Genomic DNA, 24624 nt, shown 5'->3' on the forward strand with positions numbered 1-24624 from the left:
CCAATCCTAACAGTTGCGCTGTCTTCCAAGGTCCAGAACTGTAATATGAAATTTTTCAGTAGGGTCGGGGCAATGAAAAGAAATCTGCAAGTGATGGGAGATATGCCCTGATCCATCAAAGGTTGACAATGTCCCCAAAGCAACACACATCCCAGTCTACCTCGTGTTGGATGGTGATCTCCAAGATTGCAAGACCTGGATCCACACCATTATTTTAGAACATTCCAGGATGGTGCAGTAGGGTGCCAGGTTGTGACTTACATTTGTATAATTATGGTACAGCCAGAGACCCCTCCACTGGAATGGTGGAGGCCCAGTCATAGAGCTCAGGCCATTACAGACCTTGGCTGAGTCAGAAATCTGATGGCTGACATAACTGGGAGCTTCCTGGAAAAGTATGGCCTAGTTTGTAGCCCAGATTGAGGCCTAAAAGTTAAGTCATAGATAGGAACAAAATAGAGGATTTCAACACAAATGGAAGCCCGTATCTGTTGCAAAGTGGAATTTTCTCTAATGTAAGTTAGAAAAACAAGTTGAGAAATAAGTGAGTCATAGCAGGTGCAAAGAAAATAGGGAACTAGCTGTTCCAGAGAGGAGGGAGACTTCCTGTGAGCAGGATTGTGGTCAGCTGGTGTGAGAAAGGAAAGGCGTAGCAAGATAGAAGCTACTCATTAGCATGAGCCAATCAGTGACAACTATGACATTAGCATAGATCCAATCGGGTATATCTACTGTCATCTATTATATACATCCTGAGGGCGCCTATAAAATTCAGGGTAGTTCCTGGTTTAAGTTAGAGAGAAAAGGGTTGGCACTCTCTCTCCAAGGGAAACCAATGCGTCCAGCAGAATTGACACATTACCTAATTGCTTTCCCTTGTAAAACCTCTAATTGGTGAAAGAAATGATAAAACATTAGCAAATAATTACACCTGTTTGCAGCTTATTATATTCCTATAATTAATTGATTGTACATGCCTGTTGTCATCACTGATTTGACTTATACCTTGGCAAATAAACTCCTCATTCCAAATGATGATTTGTGGGCTTCACATAATGATCAAAGGCTGTAAGTATAAATGCATTGTATAACTTGTAATCTAAATCCAGTTTGTCATAAGGCTGGTATCTTTTCCTTAGACCTAACGTCTCCCTTAGAGGCAATAACTCCTTGATTACCCCAGTACTAGTGTTATTTAGAGATGGAGTCAGATTAAGGTCACTCTAGCCTTCTTGGGGGGGGGGGGGCTCGGGACCCCTAAATTCTCAACACATTTAACACATTGATCATCATCCCACAACCTCAAATGACTCCCCTGTGCTCTAGTGATGTATGCCATGTGCAGTATTTTAAACGGTGTCTCTCTGAGTTCCACCATTTTGAGAAAGAAAAAGCTAGAAACAAATAAGGCAGGTAAAAGAGAGTCTGTAAACTTCTGTCCCATATCCATCCTCAACGCTCTATCTTGGTCCATGTTGATGGGGGTGGGGGAACTTAGGCAAATTGGACATCTAATTTTGTTGGTATCCAATCATTACCATATTTATGAGACAAAGATTCATAATAGTGATGAGCCTTAAAAAATGCCCTTTGGTGGGTGTGAGGCAAGTCCCATTATTTCTGAAGTATGGCAAATGAAGGAAAACTCTCCACTTTCCCCTGCAGAAGCTGATAAAATGAGGAGCATCCCCAGTCCTTCCAGAAGCTATAGGCCAAGGCCCCCACCCCAGAGAGAAAATCTAGGTTTCCCACCAGTGTAATAAATCAGGATGCTCTCAAGAGTACCTTGTAGTCTCTTTCTCCCACCTCCAAGCTTGCTGGAAAGGTTTCATGAAAATGGTCCTCCCCTGAAAGTCCCTCCCAAAAGGAGAGTCTCCATGTAAAAGATTTATCGTAGAATAGGGCCGACACCTAGAGCATAACAGCTTCAGGGGAAAAAATTTCTGGACTCCCATGACTATCTCATGAATCCAGCACAGTAATGCTGCTACATATATTTGAATATCTGGAAAGTTTAAAGCTCCTTGTGTCTTATCTAGAATTAATTTAGAATATCCAATTTGAGCTGCCTTTCCCCACCAAACTTGTGGAATGTGGCCCTTAAGGCCAGCTCCTCCTTACGCCAAACCCAGATGGGTAGAGTTTGTAATGGGTATAGTAGTTTAGGGATCATTATCATTTTAACCAATACTACCCTTCCCATATGAGATAAGAGAAGATCTATCCATTTCTGACATGAAGATTTAATTTTAGCTATCCCATCCACTATATTTCCCTGGTACATTACCGACTCTGAGAGGTGTAAATAAATACCCAAATACTTAATTTTAGCTGCATTGGATGTGATCGGCAGCTTCTTATGCCACTCTTCTACCCTCTCCACTGTAATGGCATAACATCTGACTTGGCACACTTGATCTTCAGCCCAGAGAATGTACCAAAACTGGTGGACTAAAGCTAGGAATCTAGGTAAATATTTGGGAGCCCTATTCACATAATGGAGCATATCATCTGCGAACATACTCTGATGGGTCTCCATTCCTCCTATATCTAACCTTGGATATCTGGATCTTGCCTGATTCTGGCTGCTAGAGGTTCTAGAGCTAAAGGATAAGCAATGGGGAGAGCGGACATCCCTGCCTTGTTCCCCTTCATAAATGAAATGGTTGAGATAACTTTCCATTAATTATTAATTTTGCCTGAGGCGCGGTGTATAGTGCCTGTACCCATTGTACAAAGTCACCATTAAGGCCATATCTTTCCAACGCCCAAAACAAATGTGGTCAAAGGACACTGTCAAAGGCCTTTTCAGTATCTAAACTAACAATAACTGCTTGGTTCTTTTGTCCTTTGTTGTCATGTAGGGCCATCAGAACTTTGCATAAGTTCATAGATGCATATCGCCCTGGTACAAAACCTACCTGATCTTCATGTATAATTAATGGGTGGTATTTGTTCAGTCTACCTGCAAGCACCGCTGCCAGAATCTTGACCTCTTGATTAAGTAATGATATAGGGTGGTAAGAGCCTGGTTGCTCCAAATCTCTGGTTTTGGAAGAAGGATCACGTGTGCCAGGTTCAATCTAGGAAGATGATGAGGTTGTAAAAGCCAATTACACATGGAACTCAAGGAAGGAATAACCAACTCACTCAAAATTTTGTAATATTCCGGGCTCAAACTATCTGGGCCCAGTGCCTTAGTCAATTTAAGATGCTTGATGGCAGACTGAAGCTCTGTCGCTTCTTTTGGGTGGTTAGGGTCTCTGCCTTGTTCAGCAGTAAACTGAGGAAGTTGTAGGTTGGAGAAAAAATGCAGCTCAGGAGGTTTCATCTACAGAATTGCTGGAAGGTCTGATCAATATCAAGCAGGCGAGTCACTGTGTCATCCCTCAGGCTAGTAATCAACTGTTTTTTTTTCCTGGAAGGTCTCACCAAATTATCAAGTAATTTATCTTATTATACAACTTGTATCTTTGAGTATAATTGTCTTTCGGGGGGGGGGGGGGGAGGTAAGATGGCGACCGGACATTGCAGCTACTGTGCGTTCTTGTTTTTCTTTGTTCCAATATGCCTCACACCAAAGGAAGGGGGTGGTAAAAACTGTGCTGCCACCCACAGTGGCTTCATCCCTGATCCAGTCTACGTTCCGGTGAACCTTTGAACTAGGTACTGCAAGATCCCAACTAAGTGCGCCAGTAAGTAGCCCTGTTTTGCAGTCAGAGGAAGGAGACTCCGGCTCTTTGGGGCAAGACATTTCTTTATCTCCTTCGATGGCTTTTCCACCTCCTTGTCCAGCAGACATTGATGGTGGCAAACCTCTCCCTCTGGGGATCGCTACTGAGCTGAGGAACTTCAGATCAGCTGAAGATAACACTGCTCCCAAAGAGGTAATACTGGAGATTCTTTGGATGGTTATCCAGAAAATGGATATTACATTGAGAAAGACTGTGGTAGATACTGCTACACTGTGAGTAAAGTTGATACTCTGACTCAAAAAGTGGATAAAGTGAGACAAGAAAGTTTTGATCAAGCACAACAAACACAAATTGAAGTGAAAAATCTTAAAGCTGTCGTTGCTACTGTAATTACAGATTAAAATAGCTTCTGTTCCCATAGTTCCCCAGCACTATCATATGTCTTCCATCTTTGTCCCTCATTGTTTTATGTGCTTGGAAAGGTAATAGTTTGTGGATCAGGATGGCAGATCCCCTTTATCAGTTTAACCAGCACATCCCCTGTAACAAATGTTGCCTCTCCCTCAAAGGCCTCTGATTAAAAATCCCTGTGACACATCCACTCATACTCCCACCAAACCATAAATTCCATACTAACTACATAATCCATGCATACCACTGAACTTTAGTTTCATTTTGTCCTTGGTTATAATTCCCACCCCCTTCCTCCCTCTCATTTCAATAACACAGGAACTTTGCCCTTTCCCCTCCCCCTCCCACTGCCCTTGGTTAATTAACAGTCTCCCAAAAATCACTAATATGTGAGAGCTTTCCTCCCTCCTCAAGAACCAGAAGGGCACAAAACGAAAGAAATTAAAACAGCAAGTATACTCCTCTTCATCTTTGAGCAAAAGCAATCTATGTGTCGAATATTCCCCATTCCTTAGTGACACAATAAAAACAATTGAGATAGTGAGGTCACATAGCAGAAGAAAGTCATAGTAGTTAAATGCATTCAATTCTAACCCTCTGTCATAAAAATTAAGCAATATTCTTGGTTGCTATTATTTCAAATAATGAAATGAAAGTGTGAAAGCACTTAACTCAAATAAGTATTTTAGCAGCTAATACAGGAGGGTTCAGTCCAACATTAATACCTTTACCAGTCAATCTGGGAGACAGCTTTCATGTAGTTCTCTGAGTATATCATCACCTGGTTTTAAGATTAAAGTACAGGAAAGCAAAGCTAGCCTGTAATCACTCCTTCTGGCCCCACCGGGCAGCTTTTCTATGAAAGACTCCAACTCCTTTGAATCATCAAAAAATATAATTTTACCGTGATGTTGGAATCTCACTTTTGTAGGGTATTGCATGGAGACCTTAAATTCCCTCTTATACAGTTCCGAGAAATAAGGCACCATTACTTTGCGCTTCACTGCCACTGCTGCTGAAAAGTCTTGGAAGAGCAAGAACTTTGAATTCTCATAATGGATCAGTTGGGCAACTTAATATTTTTGTAAGATAGTCTACTTCTCTGCATAATGCAGCATGCAAAATATGACTGGCCTTGGGCGGGAATTCTCTTCTGAGTGCTTACCCACACGGTGCACTCTCTATCTGGAACTTGGTTAGCCCATCCTGCAGGTCCAATGTAGTAGGAAGCCATTGCTCTAACCATTTCTGAAGGTCCCCTTCTTTGATGGATTCCAGGAGCCTCACAAGCCGGAGGTTGTTTCTTTGGTTTCAGTTCTCATGGTCCTCCACTTGGTCCTCCAGGGCCTTAGCTCTCTTATCCAAATCACGCAACTGCATCTCTGTTGACACAGTTTGGGCCTCCTGTTGTACTATCCGTTCCTCTATCTGTTGAAAGCGTTGATTGTGAGGATCGATACCATCCTTAATTTCCTGGATAGCTTGATGAATTTGCGATCATTTGTTATCCATAACAGCCGTCAGATGTTTTTTTAAACTCTTGTACTGCGGCTTCGTCCAAGGTGATTACTGGGGTTCTGCTCGCCATCACAATCTTGTTTACTGGTGTGCGAATTTTCAATTTGTATAGTTTTGTGCTTTTTTTGGCATACCCCACCAGCAACACACCTCAAAATGATCTGCCAAGCAAGAGTGACCCTTTGAACCAAGCAGAATTGACCCTTTGAACCAAGCAGTTTCCATTCATCCCTACAGGTATGATTGCAGATGAGGAGAAGGGAGCATGGAGCAGCTCTCTGGGGCATCTTGCTAGGTTGGCAGCAGCTTTCAAAGCACTTCTGTTGCCACTCTGCTACCATACCACACACCAGCAAGGGATGAGCTTAGAATACTGCAGTGGCTCAAAGGGAAATTTTCCAACACCCAAATCAAGTAGTCCAACTTTGGGCACAGGGCTCCTGAATCTTGGGCCTATGGCCTCCCTAGACACTGCCTCCTTCTATATCACTTGTATATTTGCCAACTTATCTAATTCCAGTAGGATCATTTTACACCAGTCGTGCTTTGAAAGCTGTCATCTTCACTGATTCTACCCATTGAAATCAGTGCTCCAGGTCCCAAAATGCATTAAGGTAGAGTTGTCAGAAACTCAGAACTGGCCTGAAATGTTTCTGCAGTTGAGTTCACAGAATATCCACAGTGAATATGTATGAGACAGATTTGCATGTACAGCCTCCTAATATGCAAATTGTCACGGTTGTGACTGTATCCCATGCCTGCACTCACCTCGCCTCCTGGTGGCTGGGCCCTATGGCTGCTGTGGACTGTCTTCTTCCTGTTTCCCAGACATGTTCCAGAGTTCATTCCAGTCCTGATGTTCCAGCACTCCAGACTTCCCCTGGTTTTGCTGTCTGTGCCATCTGTAATTGCCTTTATTAAGCACCTGGGAACTTTCAGACTTGCCTTTGCAACAGAGGTCTTCAGATGAGTTTCGTCTGTGTGAGTTTGTTGCAGTCCCAGCCCTGCTAGTTCTTGTCTTGTTGTCTTCGATTCAGTTCCCATCCTGCTTGTGTCTGCCCTGTTTGTCTTTAGCTTCAGTTCCCATCCTGCTTGTGTCTGCCCTGTTTGCTTTCAGCTTCCATTCCAGCCAAGCCTGTTTGAGAATCCTGAATCCTGTTCCAGAATCCTGAATCAAGTTCTAGCCAAGCCAAGTCTGTTCCAGCTTCTGGTTCCAGCCAGTCCGTCCCAGCATCCAGTTCCAGCCAAGTCCGTTCCAGCATCCGGTTCCAGCCAAGTCCATTCCCGCATCTGGTTCCAGCCAAGTCCGTTCCAGCATCTGGTTCCAGCCAAGTCCATCCAGCATCCGGTTCCAGCCAGTCCGTTCCCGCATCTGGTTCCAGCCAAGCCCGTTCCAGAGTCCGATTCCAGGCAAGCCAAGTCCGTTCCAGAATTCTGTTCCAGCCAAGCCTGTTTGAGAGTCCTGAATCTTGTCCCAGCCTGTCTGCGCTCAGCCTCGCTTCCTGTTTGTGTGGTTCACCTGCTGCTGCCAGTCACGGGCTGTGGCCCAAGGGCTCACTACTCGGATCATTCCTGACCATTGTGACCACAAATTGTATGCATATTCATTGTGGATATTGTTAAATCTCAACTGGCTAGGTGTGTTCCAAGGACTGGTTTGAGAACCGCTGCTCTAGTTATTTATTTACTGGATTTATTAACCGCCTTTATAAAGAGATTCACCCAAGGTGGTAAAGGTGTTTTTATGGTATGTATCAGAAACAAGTAGAACTGGGGCTGATGGTGAGGGGAGAAAAAAGGCTATATAAACCAGTGGTTCTCAAACCTGGTCCTGGAAGCACCCCAGCCAGTCAAATTTTCAAGATATTCACAATGAATATTTAGAAACATAAGCAGAGGTTGAGCCAGGCAGCTGTGCTACTGGGTTACATGCCTCACATGCCTAGTTCTTATCTTTAAAAAGTATCTTAGTAAGAACTAACATCCCTTGTGGCCTTTTATGGTATTGTACACCCTGGACCACATAATAAGAGCAATTCTGTAAAGCAAAGTAGGCACCTACTTTCCTTTATAGAATACTAGCATGGTATGTGTGATCATACCTAAGTGTAGTAGATAAGGTACACACATAAATGTGAGTACTGCCCAGACTCTGCCCATGTGTATGCATCCCTGACAAACACATGCTATGCAAGATAAGTGTGTATTTACAAAATAGGGCTTAGGCGTAATGCTGGCATGCACATACATATATGTTAGTATTCTAAGTAACTATGGGGTCCTTTTACTAAGGTGCACTAATGGTTTTAGTGCGCGCTAATGATTGCATGTGATAAATTATAAGATGCCTATTATATTCCTATGGACGTATTATGTAGTGGTGCTAATTGTTAGCTCATGCTAAATCTGTTAGTGCACTTATTAAAAGGACCCCTATGTGTTCTGAACAGGCTGAATGTAGTGAGAAGCAACACAGGCAAATTTTGAAAATGTCAGATCAGATACTCAGATTGAAGAGAGGCCTATGTAGAGTAAAGAGGCAGATGGAGAGAGGCTATGAAATTATCTAGATCACAGCGAGATTCAGCTGTAAAGCAGATCTAAACTAAATATAGCACCAGAATGGTAACCACAAAACACATATACTACTCAGCGCCACTGTTTTTACATATAGAGGTGCTGGATACATGTGCTCATTTAAATGACCCACTCACTGTAGCTTCTCCTCTAGATGGAGGTGACTGTCCCAAGGTGGATGCAATTTTGTTGTATGGCTACAGCCTCTTAAAAAGTAGTGGTGGGACAGAAGAAACAGGGCATCTCTCCTGCCCTTGGAAGACTGATATGAGGTATTAGGGGTGTTTAGGAGTAGATGGGTGGTCTTAGAGAAGTCTGGGCATAGGTGCCAGCTCTGGGCTGCAGTGGGCTCTTGAGAACCCCTAATATTAAGCATAATACTTTATTGTGTTCCAGGAGCAACAATTTCTGTTGAGTTTAGCACTCTCAATCATTTAAAAAGTTGGATCCTATTAGTTTGGGGGAGGGAAGTTTAACAAAAATAATTTTGGGAGCAGCATATATAATTTAAAAATGGCAGCAGTAAATGAAATATAAAGAAAACCAAGCAACAACATTTAATTCATTTTTTTAATTTTCTTTTATTGTGGAAATACAAAAAGGGGCATAATCGAAAGGAGCGCCCAAGTTTTCCTGAGGACGTCCCGGCGAAGGGGCGGGGAAACCTGTATTATCAAAACAAAATGGGTGTCCATCTTTCATTTTGATAATACAGTTGTGGACGCCCAAATCTCGAAATTTAGGTCAACCTTAGTGATGGCGACCTTAGAGATGGTCGTCCCCGATTTTCGGTGATAATGGAAACCAAGGACACCATCTCGGAAACAACCAAATCCAAGCCATTTGGTCATGGGAGGAGCCAGCATTCGTAGTGCACTGGTCCCCCTCACATGCCAGGACACCAACCGGGCACCCTAGGGGGCACTGCAGTGGACTTCAGAAATTGCTCCGAGGTGCATAGCTCCCTTACCTTGGGTGCTGAGGCCTTCAACCCCCCCAAAACCCACTACTCACAACTGGACACCACTACCATAGCCCTTATGTGGAAGGGGGGCACCTACATGTAGGTACAGTGGGTTTCTGGTGGGTTTTGAAGGGCTCACATTACCACCACAAGTGTAACAGGTAGGGGGGGATGGGCCTGGGTCCGCCTGCCTGAAGTGCACTGCAACCCATTAAAACTGCTCCAGGGACCTGCATACTGCTGTCAGGGAGCTGGGTATGACATTTGAGGCTGGCAAAAAATATTTAAAAGTTTATTTTTGAGGGTGGGAGGGGTTAGTGACCATTGGGAGAGTAAGGGGAGGTCATCCTCGATTCCCTCCAGTGGTCATCTGGTCAGTTTGGGCACCTTTTTGAGGCTTGGTCATAACAAAAAAATGGACCAAGTCACCCAAGTGCTCGTCAGGGACGCCCTTCTTTTTTTCCATTATTGGTCGAGGACACCCATGTGTTAGGCACACTGCAGTCCCGCCTTTGCTATGTTTCCGACATGCCCCTCGTGAACTTTGGTCGTCCCCACGACGGAAAGCAGTTGAGGACGCCCAAAACCGACTTTTGATTATGCCGATTTGGGTGACCCTGGGAGAAGGATGCCCATCTCCCGATTTGTGTCGAAAGATGGACACTCTTCTCTTTCGAAAACAAGCCTGAAAGTCATTTATTTATAATGAGGATGATATTCAGTACTATTTAACTGGTTACAATAACTCTTAACTGGACAATGCTACAGAATATTAGCACAGACTGCTGCATGGCACTATCCGGTTGATGCTGGGGTGGTCTGGGGATGGACTGGGAAGTTCTCTGGGTACCTTATTGTCTTTCAACCACAACTGAATAGCACAACAGTTCCTTCAAAGTCAACTGAGTTCTACCAACATCAACAAGGGAGGGGCAAGAGTATACTGTAGGTGGAATTGAATACACTATTTACACAAGAAAGTTGCCAATGGCTATAAATAAAGCTGACAGAAAGGAAGAGGATGCAATCCTACATAAGTCCAACAGGCAATACAGAAAAAGTAGGGTAACACAAATGGCTTTCCAAATAGTCCAAAGGAGACTCCAAGGATGAGGTCAACCTTTATTGAAGTATCAGACTACATCAGGACTTGACACAATCAGATGCCACCATTAGTTTGTTATATTCAAAGGTATTTTTAGGTGATTTGCCCTCTGAATGTTTTATTCTTATGCATTCTATGACACCTGTACTGATTTTTTTTATAAACAATATACAGAGGAGTAAATGAAAGTTCTTGTGACTCCTGAGCCAGGCGTCTTATGCTGAAACAAGGCCCTGTGTCAAGTCCTGATGGAGTCTCCTTTTGGACTTTATTTGGAAGGCCATTTGTGTTACTCTACTTTGCTGTGTTGCCTATAAATAAAGCTAAACCTTGAAGCAACTCTAAATCCAGAAATCTCCAAGTTGATGCATCTTTGCCCATCACTACCTTCTGCTTTCGAGTTGACAAAATGGACTGAACCACATATATACCTGAGCACCAATATCCAATGAATGTAACCAATATAACATAATTTCATGGTCAATAGCGTTGAATACAGCAGCAGTGTCTAATAACACCACCAACACTGGCTAGGTATGTTCCAAGGACTGGTTTGAGAACCGCTGCTCTAGTTATTTATTTACTGGATTTATTAACCGCCTTTATAAGAGATTCACCCAAGGTGGTAAAGGTGTTTTTATGGTATGTATCAGAAACAAGTAGAACTGGGGCTGATGGTGAGGGGAGAAAAAAAGGCTATATAAACCAGTGGTTCTCAAACCTGGTCCTGGAAGCACCCCAGCCAGTCAAATTTTCAAGATATTCACAATGAATATTCAGAAACATAAGCAGAGGTTGAGCCAGGCAGCTGTACTACTGGGTTACATGCCTCACCAACACCAGTGTCAACCCTTTATTTTCCATATACTAACATAAGTATCTAGCTCAGAAAGAAGAAGAGTCTCAATGCTATGGCCCTTGCTAAATCCACACTCCAATAGTGCATTTGACTGCAAGAAGACCTCCAAGTTATTCAGTACATATTTCTCTGTAGTCCTAGCCAGGTCAGCAGGACCCAGTCTATTCTTTCTTATGACTGGCTGCACTACTGTCTGTTTCAAACTCTCCAGGAATCGCCTAAACTGAAAAGAGTCTCTATTTGCAGAACACATGACTAACCTGCCTAGAAGCCACACACAGTTGATCAGGGTTCAAGTATACAGCATTTATTTGCACAACTAGACGCAGCAACTTGTACTTCTTATACAGATATTACCATCAATTTATCCCAACACAAACTTTCTGACACATTATCAGAAGATAAGAAGCAAACGATGACAATCCTCCATCTACTATAGCATGAATATTTCTCACTTTATTCTCATAAATTTCAGAAAATTCCTTCCAAAATTCACAAGCCTTCACAAGTCATTCAGAACTAAGTTTCTTAATCAATCTGAATACCTCATGAAGGCAACTTCAGGATACTTTACTTTCCAGTATAGTAAGTCCTCTGCAGGGGCGTAGCCAGACACCCAATTTTGGATGGGCCTGGGCCCAAGATGGGTGGGCAGAAGAAACCAACCCCATCCCACTGGTCATTTGGTCTCTCCTTCTCTCGCCTGCATGCCATGTGGTCTCTCAAATATCCCCCCTCTCCCGCACACCTTTTAAATAGCAGATTTTCACCGGCAGTAAGCAGCAACTAATACACAGTATTCATGTTGGCTCCACATCCTTCCCACTGATACAGCATCCTGTTTCTGCATAGGCGGGAATAAGTCAGAGGGGAAGGCTTTGGGGCCGGTGTGAGCAGTATGTATCAGTCGCTGCTTCCTGCAGGTGAAGATCTGCTATTTATAAGGTATGCAGGAGGGACAGTTGTTGGGAGTTTTCAGCTTGAGAATCTCTGCCGGCCACATCATAGGGGTGCTTCTACTGGTGGGCCTGAGCTCAAAGTGGGTGGGCCTGGGCCCACCCAAGCCCACCCTTGGCTACGCCACTGGTCCTCTGGGTATATGTGAGCTGTCATTTTGATTGCTTTTGACTATGTGCTATCTACATCCATATTTCCTACTTTGACGTTTATTCCTTTCTCTGATAAGCAAACTTTTTAATGTCCCTTTTGGGGCATTTTTGTCTGCAGTTAGGTTACCTGGACTAAGAGTGGGGTGTCCACTAATTGCAATTGTAAACTGCTTTGACACATATTCTAAAGATGATTCTATAACCTAGAAATGTCTAGTTTTTCTTTTTGTGATCCACATAAGGACTATATTTGGTAACTGGCAGAATGTAAGTTTCATTTGTACTTATTTTGTACTGAATTGTATCAGTATGGAGTAACTGCCAGTTAGCCTAATTGGCGGAAGCTGATCATTTACATTTTTTGTTACACTATTAAAATGAATAACCATCTGAAACATCAGATGTAATCAGAAAGAGTCACGTTTCTTTCCTATTTGCAATAAAATCATATAGCTGTACCCTCCTACAGACTAGAAACAATTTACAGGTGGAAATCCCTTCATCTAAACCTCATAGTGTACCTTTGATAACAAAACTAATGGTCTAACCGAGACTGACCAATTATCTAAAGATATCAGACATCTTAGTTGGATGTGGGCTTCAAATTTTGGATATTCAGATAAGCTGTTTCTGATTATTTAAAAATTTTGGGATTACAAACTGAAATTATTTTAAAATGAATATTGATAGAGTGAAGATTCAATAAAAGAGGAGTTTATTTTAGGACCAGTGATTGTAAGTGCAACTATTTAAGTTTGGTACACTATTTAGGTCTATACTTCTGAGGTTGTTCCCCCCACCCCCACTCCCCATTGCATTATGTTGAATAATTTTGTTTTGGACTCTGTTGGATATCTTCTTGGTAGCAGAATAGACAGATTTTTTTTAATGCATAAAACTAACCAATATGGAGATATTACCCCAATAATGAACCCAAAGATCATTCAGAATAACTCCTTCAAATGATATTAGTAGAACTATTTAGTCCAGGTATAATTTGGAGCTGGGACAGACTTGGTTACACAATCTAATGTTTAATTGTGACTTCAGAGTTTTGGTTATGGGTCTCTGAGGGGTAACTTTCATTTTTTTGGTATATGAAACAAAAAATTTAAAGTTGGAATGAAGCAAAGTTAGTGGGAGAGTGAGAAGCCAGAATTAAAGTTGAGATGGGGCTGGAGTTACTTACGGTTAACAGTCAGGGTGTACGGGTCACTCGTATTGCGGCTAACAGGGTTCATGACCTCACATTGATAGCTTCCCGAGTCAGTACTGGAGACTCTGAATATGGTCAGAGTTCTGTTATCTTGAGACAGGCTTATTCTGTCATTCGATGGGAAAATCTGGTTGTCTTTGAACCACAGGATTGTTTCAGTAGTACTGGAGGTGACACATGTTAATGTTACAGAGTCTTTGTGCTCCATGGGGTGATGGGAAACTGGTTGTGACACTGGGCTTATCCAGAATTTCTGCAATCAAGGAAAAGAAGACAATTAATTTTTTCCCCATAATTCAACCTGTGCGGTACAGAGAAATAGAGATGAGAGGAAAATAAGAAAGAGCAAAAAAGACTGCTGTTTCAGTCAGAAAACTCCAAAATTCTCATGAAGGGAGGGAATGAGAATTTGTTTTAGGAAAATCCTTAATATCAGATGTACAACATCAAAATCTTTATCTTAGCAGCCACAGACACATCAGTGCCATAAATATAAACCTCAGGAGAGAAGACAACATCATGAATCCAACTCTGTAACTGCTTCGCTGTCTGCTGCAAACACCAAGCCTTCCACAGAATCTTCCAGAATCTATCTTAGAACACTTCAGAGTCTCCTCAGAATGGTCATAGAATCTTTCCAAAGTCTGCTACAGAATCTGCTATCCCCTGTCACCAAATTTCCCCCAGAATCTTCTAACCCTTGCCACAGAATCTGCTAATCCCTGCAAACAGAATCTTCCCAGGATCTGCCACAAAAATCTCAACAGAATCTGCTAACCCCTTCCACAGCATCTGTTAACTCCTGCTGCACAATCTCCCTGGGATCTGATCTGGGAAACTGAGAACTGAATTTAGCATCCTATTGGCTAAGAACAAATGTTAAATCTAAACTGTGAACTAAGGATGGGCTCTCCCTTTAGCCTTGAGTCTGAGAAATAAAACAAAATGGAGGAAGCGAGATATTAAATGGGTGATTCTATAAATGGATGCTGTACAGTGAGCACCTATTCTTTAAGGCAACTGGGCATGTGGATTCTGTTATAGGATACTAGCATAACCAGGTAACAGGGTGCCTAAAATCTATGTGTCCACTATTACACAAGTCATAACCATAAATATGGCAGTGGTTGTGTTTAACACAGTATTGTTTTTTTTAATTGCTTTTATTAAATTTACATTTCCCATAATCAAAGAATAGGAAAACAAACATATCAAAAACTCTGCTGAAAATCAGCAAAATAAATTTACAAGAAATACAACTTAATCTTAAGCCCACATCAAGGAGAGTGAAAGGCAATAAGGAAGAAAAAAACAAAGGAAAACAAAACAAAATCAGTATCTTGATATCTAGGGCTCAAACTAATTACATAACTCCTATTTAACAACACATAAACATCAGCTTATTCTCAAGAACTAGCCTCTTGCAGAAATTTCTCAAGTTGCAAAGATTCAAAGAAATATATTGCTTACCCTGATAAGTGAATAAACACTTACAGGGGAATCGAAGAAAAAAAGTACCTCCTTTAGCTACTACTTGGCTTTTTAAGGCCAGGAGGATGTGGTAACAGTGTTAGCATATCTGGGTTAAAAAAGGTTTGGACAAGTTCCTGGGAGGATCTTGGCGTCGTTGTTGATGATACATTGAAACCCTATGCCAGTGGCGTAGCCAGAAGGCAATTTTTGGGTGGGCCACAAGTTGGATGGGTGGGCACTAGAGTTGCCAACTTTTTGAAAGAGAAAAAAAAACCCAGCCACCTAATACATCCATGCTTACCCCTACCCCACCCCATGCTGCACCTCTACCTCACCTCCCCATTACTTTCAATGAGGGTAGCATTGCAGGCTTCAGTGGCCAATTAATTGAGAGCTAAAGGAAGTACAAAGAACTGCACTCTTCTTCAGCCCCCATTGAGCCATGGTCCTCCACACACATATGGTATTGAAAGCCAAACACTGAACGCCAAACACATTCTGCATCCAGAGCACCTCCTGGCCTTCCATCAACAATGGATGCAGAGCACAACAAGGACATTTCCCCATAAAACTCACCATACAAAGAAATTCTGGTAATCTCAATAATAGACATGTTGTAAAGTAATTTTTAAAAATCTAAAAAAAAAAGTCACTCAGAATCTAGAGCAAATCTACCATGCCAGCACTAACTTCCAAAACAGGATCCTCTACCTATGAAAAGCGGCTCTAAAATATTGATACCTCTATCAAGAAAAACTGAACAAGCCAAATTACTACAGAATGCTACATAGAAACTTCATGGTGACAGAATACCTCGGGGCCACGCACACAGAACACAAGAGCCAAATACAGAATAAGTGACCACAAACTCTATAATATAAATTAAACTGAAACCCCAAGAAACCAGACCTTGCATGTAGTACAACACTAGAGAAACAAAAAAGAAAGGCATTTCCTCCTGTGCAAAATTTAAAGGTATCACATGCCAGGGATGATGTTTTTTTTTTGGGGGGGGGGGGCAGGGGGGGCAAATAGGGCAATTGTGCTTGGCTTTCTGGCCAGAGAGAGCCCAAGCCTGCCAGAAGCTGAAGAAGGTGCAGCCTGGTAATGGGCTTTGGGGTCCTCTCCTAGATTTCTTCCCTGGGCCCCAGCCATGTCTGACATATGCCAACTCTGACATAATCTAATCACAAAATAGAAATAAAAATAATTTTTGTACCTTTTTGTTGTCTGGTCATTTTATTTTTCATATCATATTGGTCCCTGTCTCTGGTTTCTGCTTCCCTGTGTCTTTCCTGTCCATTTGACATTTCTTCTGTCTCCATGTCCACCATCCATCTCCCATCTCTGTGTCCATATATTTCCTTATCCAGAATCTCCCGTGTTCATATCCCCGCATCCATCATCATTCCTTTGTGCACCCATGTACCCCGTGCCCAGCATCTCCCATCTGTGTTCCTATTCTCCTTCTTGTCTGGTATCTCCCCTCTGTGTCCATTATATCTCTATTCCCATACCCCCCCCCATGTCCATTGTATCTCTATTCCCATATCTCCCTCCCCACCCCCATGTCAGGCATTGCCCCTATGTGCCCATATGTCATCCCAATACAGCATCTCATCTGTGTCCCTGTCCCCATGCTCCCATCCAATGCTCATCCCTTCTGATTCTTTGTACCTATGTCCCCTCTCTCCCTCCCACACACCTTTCCTCTCTAACCAGCAACTTTCCTTCTCTCTTCCCTCCCCCTTATGCATCTGGTTCATTCTCCACTGTGGGTTCAGCATTTGACCCCCCCCCCCCCATTCCTTTATCTCCTTGATCCAACATCCTTCTCCCTTTCCTCTAACACTAACCCTTCCCCCTCTCATAGGTCCAGTACTTCTCTCCCTTCGTTCTCACCCCCCTTGCAGGTCCACATCTCTCCCTCTTCCTCCAGTCCTCCCCTGCATATCCAGCACCTCTCTCCCTTTGCTGCAGCCTCCCTTGCATGCCCAGCACCTCTCCCCCTTCCCGCCTGCCCTCCCCCACAAATCCAGCAGCTCTCTCCCTTCCCTCCCACACCCTCACCCAGCACATCTCTCCCTTCTCTCCCTCCTACATATCCAGCACCTCTCTCCCTTCCCTTCCACCCACATATCCAGCACCTCTCTCCCTTCCCTCCCACCCACATATCCAGCAACTCTATCCCTTCCCTCCAGCACCTCCTTACATGCCCAGCACCTCTCTCCCTTCTCTCCAACCTCCCACCCACAAGCATACATGTCCAGGGCCCCTTCCCTCCCCTCCAACCCCCATGTCCAGCACTTCTCTCCCCTCCCACAGTTCGGGCACCGCCACCTCCATGTCTTCCTTACCCACCCACCCCCCACCCTTGCCGCGCGGCGCTTGCTCACTCAGAAGTTCCCATATCAAACATTTTCTCCCCACTCCCCTTCCTACCCTCCCCCTTGCAACATTACAACAATATCCAATCCATCCCTTCCCTTCCCTCCAACCCCCATGTCCAGCGCCTCTCTCCCCTCCCACAGTTCCGGCACCGCCAGGGCGCTACTTCCGTGTCTTCCTTACCTACCCGCCATCCTTGCTGCGGAACTACTCTCTCTATGATCGCCGCCCAGCAGGAACTTCAAACAGCGCGTCAGCGCTGTGTCAGAGCCTTCCTCTCTGCCGCGTCCCACCCAGCCTGCGTAAACAGGAAGTTGCATGAGATGTGTCAGAGAGGAAGGCTCTGACACAGCGCTGATGCGTTGTTTGAAGTTCCTGCTGGGCGGCGATCATAGAGAGAGAGCAAGTTCCGAGGCAAGGATGGCGGGTGGGTAAGGAAGACACGTAGGTAGCAGTGCCAGAACTGTGGAAGGGGAGAGAGAGGCGCCGGACATGTGAGGGTGGAGGGAAGGGAGGGAATTGGTTTGGGTGCAGCGCTTCTGGGTGGGCCTGAACCAAGACTGGACGGGCCTAGGCCCACCCAGGCCCACCCATAGCTACGCCCCTGCGGCCTATGCTCAGTGTGTTGCAATGGCTAACAAAAGCAAATAGAATGTTAGGAAAGGAATGGAAAACAAAAGTGAGGAGATTATAATGCCTTTGTATCGCTCCATGGTGCGACCGCATCTTGAATATTGTGTTCAATTCTGGTCACCGCATCTAAAAAAAGATGTGGTGGAATTAGAGAAGGGTGATGAAAATGATAAAGGGGAAGGGACAACTTCCTTATGAGGAAAGGCTGAAGCGTCTAGGGCTCGTCTTCTTTTTTTTTTCTTTTTTTTTTTAATTCTTTATTTATAAATTTGCGTTTACATCCATAAACATAAACATAGGAATATCAGTAATCAAACTAAAAGGCAAATAAAAAACTTACAACCAATTTTGGTTTAAAGTATAAGATACTTGATTTACATTTGTCCCCAATAAATTGGATCAAGATACTAGGAAATATTAAACATATAAAGTAAGCAAAAATCATTAGCGTCTAGGGCTCTTCAGTTTGAAGAAGAGACGGCTGAGGGGAGATATGATAGAAGTCTATAAAACAATGAGTGGAGTGGAACAGGTAGACGTGAATCGTTTATTTACTGTTGCAGTTTCCCAAATAACTCCTGGTTCTCACTCCATCCCTGGACCATCCTGACAGTAACCAGAGAGTGCTGTGGTAGTCCGAGCCAATGTTTAGTGGCGCTGTCTAGTTAAATGTTACTGAATATCAGCCTCTGGCCTCTCCTGCCTGCTTAAACCATGCTAGATATTGTTGCTGTGGAAAGTTTGCCCATTTTGCTAAAAGTCTTTCAGTTAAGTACGCTTTCTGGTTCAGAATCCAGATTTTGTCCTGGATGGAATTAATGTGTAGGCAATAAAGAGAAGCTAAGATCTGCAGCAGCCAGAGCACTGGAAACAGAGCAGATCACCAATAGAAAACAGCATAACAGCTTAGAACATTTATTAGTAGAACTACGAGAATTGGTGCTAAATGATAAAAATAGCCTGATGTGACTACATTTTGCCCTCACAAGGGCTGTATCAAGAAAAACATTGCAGTGACTTTAAATTTCTCAGATCCATTGAGTTGATACAAGGACCAGGCAACCACGTCCACAGCAGTGGAGGGAGCACAACCACAGCAGGAATTGTGAGAGGGCGAGCACAGATGTGTAAAAGGCTCTGGTCCTAGCTGGTGATCTGCACTTGTCTCCAGTGCACTGAATTATTGTGTGCCAGAAGATTGTGGGGTAAGTGAATTACTAGTAGCAATAGCATCCCAGCGTAAACTGGTCCCATCTCTGACCCACCAAGAAACTGGAATATTTTTACTAAAGGAACCTAGCTGAAGCTACCCAGGTAAAATAGGGTTACAATAGAAAGAGGGAATTATAGGGTTAATATAAGGGTAGGGTAGAGGGAGGGGAGGAATTGGGTAGGAGATTAGAGGTGGAGGATATATAAATATCATATAATTCACTCACCATAGATTGTTATATTTACTGTGGCTTGTTGTCTTGTAAGTGTCGCATGCAAAGTGTAACTGCCACTGTCACTTATTTTCACTTCGAGATTTCCATGGAGCCGTTTGGAAAACCTGTCACCCGGCCCTCATATGGAAAAAAAGTTTTGTGAAAAGGGAGAGCACTAGGAAAGAAAGTTATGATCCGATTATTATCACTGACGGTCTCTCCTCTGTGCCAGGTGAAGGATAAGGCTGTCCCAGTGAAACTGACAGACAGCAGGACATTCTCTCCCACTGCTGGGGTCTTTGGTATCGGGACAATTGATAAGTGTGCAGAAATCTGGTGGCTCCACAAACCCCAAAACACTGAAAGAGAGGGAGACGAGGAGCTTAGAAGCATTCACAGAATAACAAGTAGCATTTATTGTAACCCATAACATCCCTGAGATACTCAGTCCTGCTGTACCAGTTTCAAGTTTTATTCTGTGCTCGATATACCTCCTGTTCAGAGAACTTTCAAGGCAGTTTACAAAATACAATGAAGAATGATAGAAATGCAATAGAAACGGTAAAATTACAATACAATGATGAAAGGTAAATAAATAAAGTTAACTTTAAAATTACTTATTTGGAAATGATACCAGAGAGGATTCTGTGATAGTCCTTCAAATGCGGCAAAGGTGTGTAAGGGGGGGGGGGGGGGGGGGGGAGGGAATAAATAGATGAAGCATAGGAATCTCGAAATAGGAATGTCTTTAGAATCTTCTTGAAATTTCTAGGGAACTATTTAATCGTAAAGATAATGGGAGAACATTCCAAAAAGCTGGTCCAATTACACTAAATATTTTCATTCTATTAGTATCCAAACAGATAATTCAAAATGATGGTATCACTAAATAGTTTTATTGTGATGATCTTAGAGATCTAGGGGAGATGTAAGGGATCAGCAATCTGGAAAGATATAATGGGAAAACTGAATGGTGTATTTTATGGACTAATATAAGAATCTTGAATGCTATGTTGTGTTTGATAGGAAACCATCTGCTCTCCACAATACCTCCAACTGAGGATGGCCAAGCTATCTGTCAGTATATGGTGCTGCTTGTTAAAAATGCTCAAAAATGGACCAGCCTCTAAAATCCAGTATTTTTCAGCTGCTCATAATTCTGCCACTTCATTCTCCCTCTGGGTGGTACAGTCCTTTCTTGAAATTGAAAAAAGCCAATATGCATCTCAACCATGTGTAAGTCCTCTTTGGGGCAAGTTCATATATGGCTTTCCTAGGTTTTTAGCAGTCATGGTCGAGCAGATGGTGCTGTGGAATGCAAGATGCTTCAAGGGTCAGAGAACTCTTTTTTCTGATGATTTCTAGGTGGTACAACTTTACGATATCCCCAGATCCAGCACTAGAAAATCATCAGTGGTGGCTGTAGTTTGGTATGGATTAATGGGGTGGAGGTGCATACAAGCTTTCTCTACCCCAGTGGTTCCCAAACCTGGTCCTGGAGGCACCCCAGCCAGTCAGATTTTCAGGCTATCCACAATGAATATTCATGACATAGATTTGCATGCACTGCTTCCTTGGTATGTAAATCTCTGTCATGAATATTCATTGTGGATAGCCTGAAAACCTGACCGGCTGGGGTGCCTCCAGGACCAGATTTGGGAACCACTGCTCTATCCCACTCACATGGGCACGGGGCTTAGGGGAGAAGGTTTTTTCTCCTCTTTCCCAAATCACATACTCACTGACTCAAACGTGCTATCTCCCTTCCTTCTCCCTCCCCCACAAACCCGTATTGCTGAATCAGAGCCTAAGCACTGTCCTTGGGTCACCAGTGGTGTCTCTAGACCAGTGATGGGCAACCTTTTGAGCTTGGTGTGTCAAAATTCGCCAAAAAACCGAGCATAACTCGGGTGGTGTGTCACTTCGAGAAAAAAACCATAATTTCGCGATATTTATAGTTTAAATAACAAAAATGTATAATTGTAATATAAAACTGTATTTAATAAACCAAAAACTAATTATTTAACTTACCTACTTAGTGACTTCTTTGTTCATCTGTCAGTCGGTTTCTTTTGTTGGTCTTGATATTATTTAACTTGTGTGGGGTGCCATGAACTAAGATAAGTGAGGGGGAGGGGGAATTCTTTAACTAATCTGCCTATTAGTGACTTTTTTGTTGCTGAATTTCATTGGCTAAATCTTCAATTGAAGGTTGGTATTTTGTACACTTCAAGCCCAAGCAAGCGCTACTAACTTCATCTGTCAATCTGTTTCTTTTGTTGGTTTTGATATTATTTAACGCTGAGAATAAGGTTTCACAAAAGTACGTAGAGGGAAAATTGTGAGTAAAGCCATTGCTATATTTTTCAGGGTGCTAAAAGTGTCTGGTAATCGGATCCAGGCACTCCAAATTTCCTGGTAACTCAGATATTCTCTTAATAATTGCATCTTTATTCTGCATATCGTGAAATAGAACTGGTGCACATCTTAGGAGAGTTTCTTTAATAAATTTCTCCCTCACTGAGTGCTTTTCCATGCTGAGCTATGGAGTGAGCAATGCTCAAACTTGCAGATGTTAAATTTGTAGAACCTTTTACAAATTTAAGGATGGACTTAGATTGGCTCTTATAAAAGTGTAGCTGCCTGGAAATGTATTCCTTCCTTTCATCCTCACTTTTTTTCAAGAGCTGGGAATGATTAGTTTCAAAATGTCTATTTATATTCCACGTTCTGCTTACTACCGTTTCAGTACATAGAACGCAAAATGATCTGCCATTTTTTTCTATAATGCCATACATCTTGGTCCATGTCTCTTGAAAGGGTCGGCTACTGCTACTACCACTTCCTTTACTTAACCTTGGTTTTTTATTTTTTGGGTTCTCCATCAGGAGGGCAGAGACAGAAGATAGAATTATAGATAGCCTGTTAGCCCTGCAGGCAATTAGGGGTTAACTAGCCTAACTGACCACCTTATGTAAATTAAGATGGCTGCCGCTATTTCTAATGGCGGGAAACGGCACCCATAGCACATGCCCTCGCCTCTCCCAGCCTCCCCCTCACCTATCTCAGTAATGATGGTCAATTACAAATCCACGACACCCCAGAACAGTAGATTGGATGATGGTTGCTGGTAATGGTGATCACAGGGCCCTCAGAGATGCGTCCCCCACAGCATTCCACTGCTCTCTGCTCTCTGCTTTGCCGGCCGGAAGTGAGGTCAAAGATCCCCTAACGGCCATGCAGGAGCCGGGGCAGAGGGAGCAGCAGGGAAGGAAGCCAATAGGAGCGCACACGGCACCCCCCCCAACGGGTAAACATGCACCGGGGGGGGGGGGGGGTGATTTCGCCAGGGGGAGGAGGTCGCGCTGCACCGGGGGGGCGCATCGGCGATCCGCCCCGGGTGTCAGCAAGGAACTCCGCTGCTTCTCTGTATGCAGCCACATGCGGCCGCGTGTCACCAAAAATGGCTACGCGTGTCAGTACTGACACGCGTGTCATAGGTTCGCCATCAGGGCTCTAGACAGATATATTGGGGGTGGGGTGGAGGGTAGGGTTGGGGTGGGGAAGGCAAGCCAAAGTGACCTTTCCACATTAAGCTTATCCTGATGACACAGTCTATGCTGTCTTTAAAATAGCTATTAAAAAAAAATACCATAACAATTCCCAAGAATCTCCTGCAGCCCCAGAGAGGCTACTATAACTCCCAGGGTCTGTAATCTCTCACTGGTTGTAAATGACCTGGAGGACATGCCTCATAGGAGGCAGAATACTCAGACTCAGTACTGCCGCCCATGGTAATCAGGGTTCTAGGACAGGACTATCTAGGTCAGTGTTTCCCAAGTCCTGTCCTGGAGTACCCCTTGCCAGTCAGGTTTTCAGGATATCCATATGAATATGCATGAAAGTGATTTGCATATAATGGAGGCAGTGTATGCAAATTAAGTTCATGCATATTCATTGCGGATATCCTGAAAACCTGACTGAAAATGGGGTACACCAGGCCTGGACGTTTGAAACACTGACCTAAGGTTGTGAGGTTGTTTATCCTAGAATCACTCATTCTGCTCCTTACTTCCCCTTCCCAAAAGCTCACAGTGCAGTCCAGAATTTATTGTGAACCAGGACACTGAAGTCTTTATTTGTGCAAATTTTAAACAAAGTGAATGGAAGTGAATGGTATAAGCAGCATTGACTGCTACTGTTGACTTGAGAGAGATGATAATCAGCCAGAGTTGGCATTGTTTGTTCCCCTTCCTGCTGGAGTCATGTTGACAAAGCTAAATTTGGCACCACACCTCTGCTTTCTCCCTGACCAACTCAGAAGTACAAATGATACTGCCTTCTTGGAGCCAATGTCCACTGCAAGTGCACTGCTTGCACAGTGAGTTGCAATAGCCCTGTAGACTACCACTAAAACAATTGCTTGATATCATCATTCAATCAGTTCTTCTAAATGGATTGAAGTTTGGAGTCTCTGAATCTCAATATTTATTTATTTGGATTTTGTTCACACCTTTTCCAGTAGTAGCTCAAGGTGAGTTACATTCAGGTACACTGGGTGCCTCTTTTCAAAGGCAAGGAAGAGCTTTCCTTTCCTTCCCCTACGGAACCCTACAAGAACATAGCCCTCTTGGCTGTCTTCTTGGCTCCTTTAGTGGAGCACATGTGAATACACTTCTCCAAGCCATCTCCTACTGCATCTTGGATTAACAATGCCCTAAGGCAGTGGTTTTCAACCCTGTCCTCAGGGACCATCTGACCCATAGGCGCTGACTCCGTGGGTGCTGTGGGTGCTCGAGCACACCCAATATTTCACCCACCAGAAGCTCGTTCACCCACCGGAAGTTCATTCCCTCCCTCCCTCCCTCCTCCCTTTGAGTTCCAGGCCCCCTCCCTCCGAATTTTAAAAGTCATCTATTTTACCTCGTCGCGGTTAGGGTGGCAGCAGCGGTAAAAAGCATGCAGGCTCGGCTCGGTGCTTAGTTGTTTTCCCTTCTCTCTCTCTCAGCTTTGGTCCTGCCCTCATTTCCTGTGATTGAGTGGCTTATTTTTCTTTGGGGTGGGGGGGGGGGGGGGGGGCTGAGGGTGGTTGGAAGTGTTCTTTATTGGGAGTTTTACTAAGGTAGGGAAGTTCATGAATATTAAATCATAAAATGCCCATGACTATTCTTATGTTTTTTTTCTCTCCACTGTTTTTATTATATAACATCATTAATAAAAAATGATATTAACCTAAAGTTTTTTGGGGG

The 24624-nt window shown here is 43.4% G+C and overlaps 1 protein-coding gene across 1 annotated transcript in view; it reads right to left on the reverse strand.

Moving 5' to 3' along the window:
- Window positions 1-24624, reverse strand: part of LOC115475474 (carcinoembryonic antigen-related cell adhesion molecule 1-like) — a 199562-nt gene that overhangs the window by 154093 nt on the left and 20845 nt on the right. Inside the window, exon 2 of the mRNA XM_030211216.1 lies at window positions 13428-13707. Within this exon, the coding sequence (XP_030067076.1) occupies window positions 13428-13707 (280 nt within the window). The remainder of the gene's footprint in view (window positions 1-13427; window positions 13708-24624) is intronic.

Source organism: Microcaecilia unicolor, chromosome 8, assembly GCF_901765095.1.
Source record: "Microcaecilia unicolor chromosome 8, aMicUni1.1, whole genome shotgun sequence".
In the NCBI taxonomy this organism is placed as follows: domain Eukaryota; kingdom Metazoa; phylum Chordata; class Amphibia; order Gymnophiona; family Siphonopidae; genus Microcaecilia; species Microcaecilia unicolor.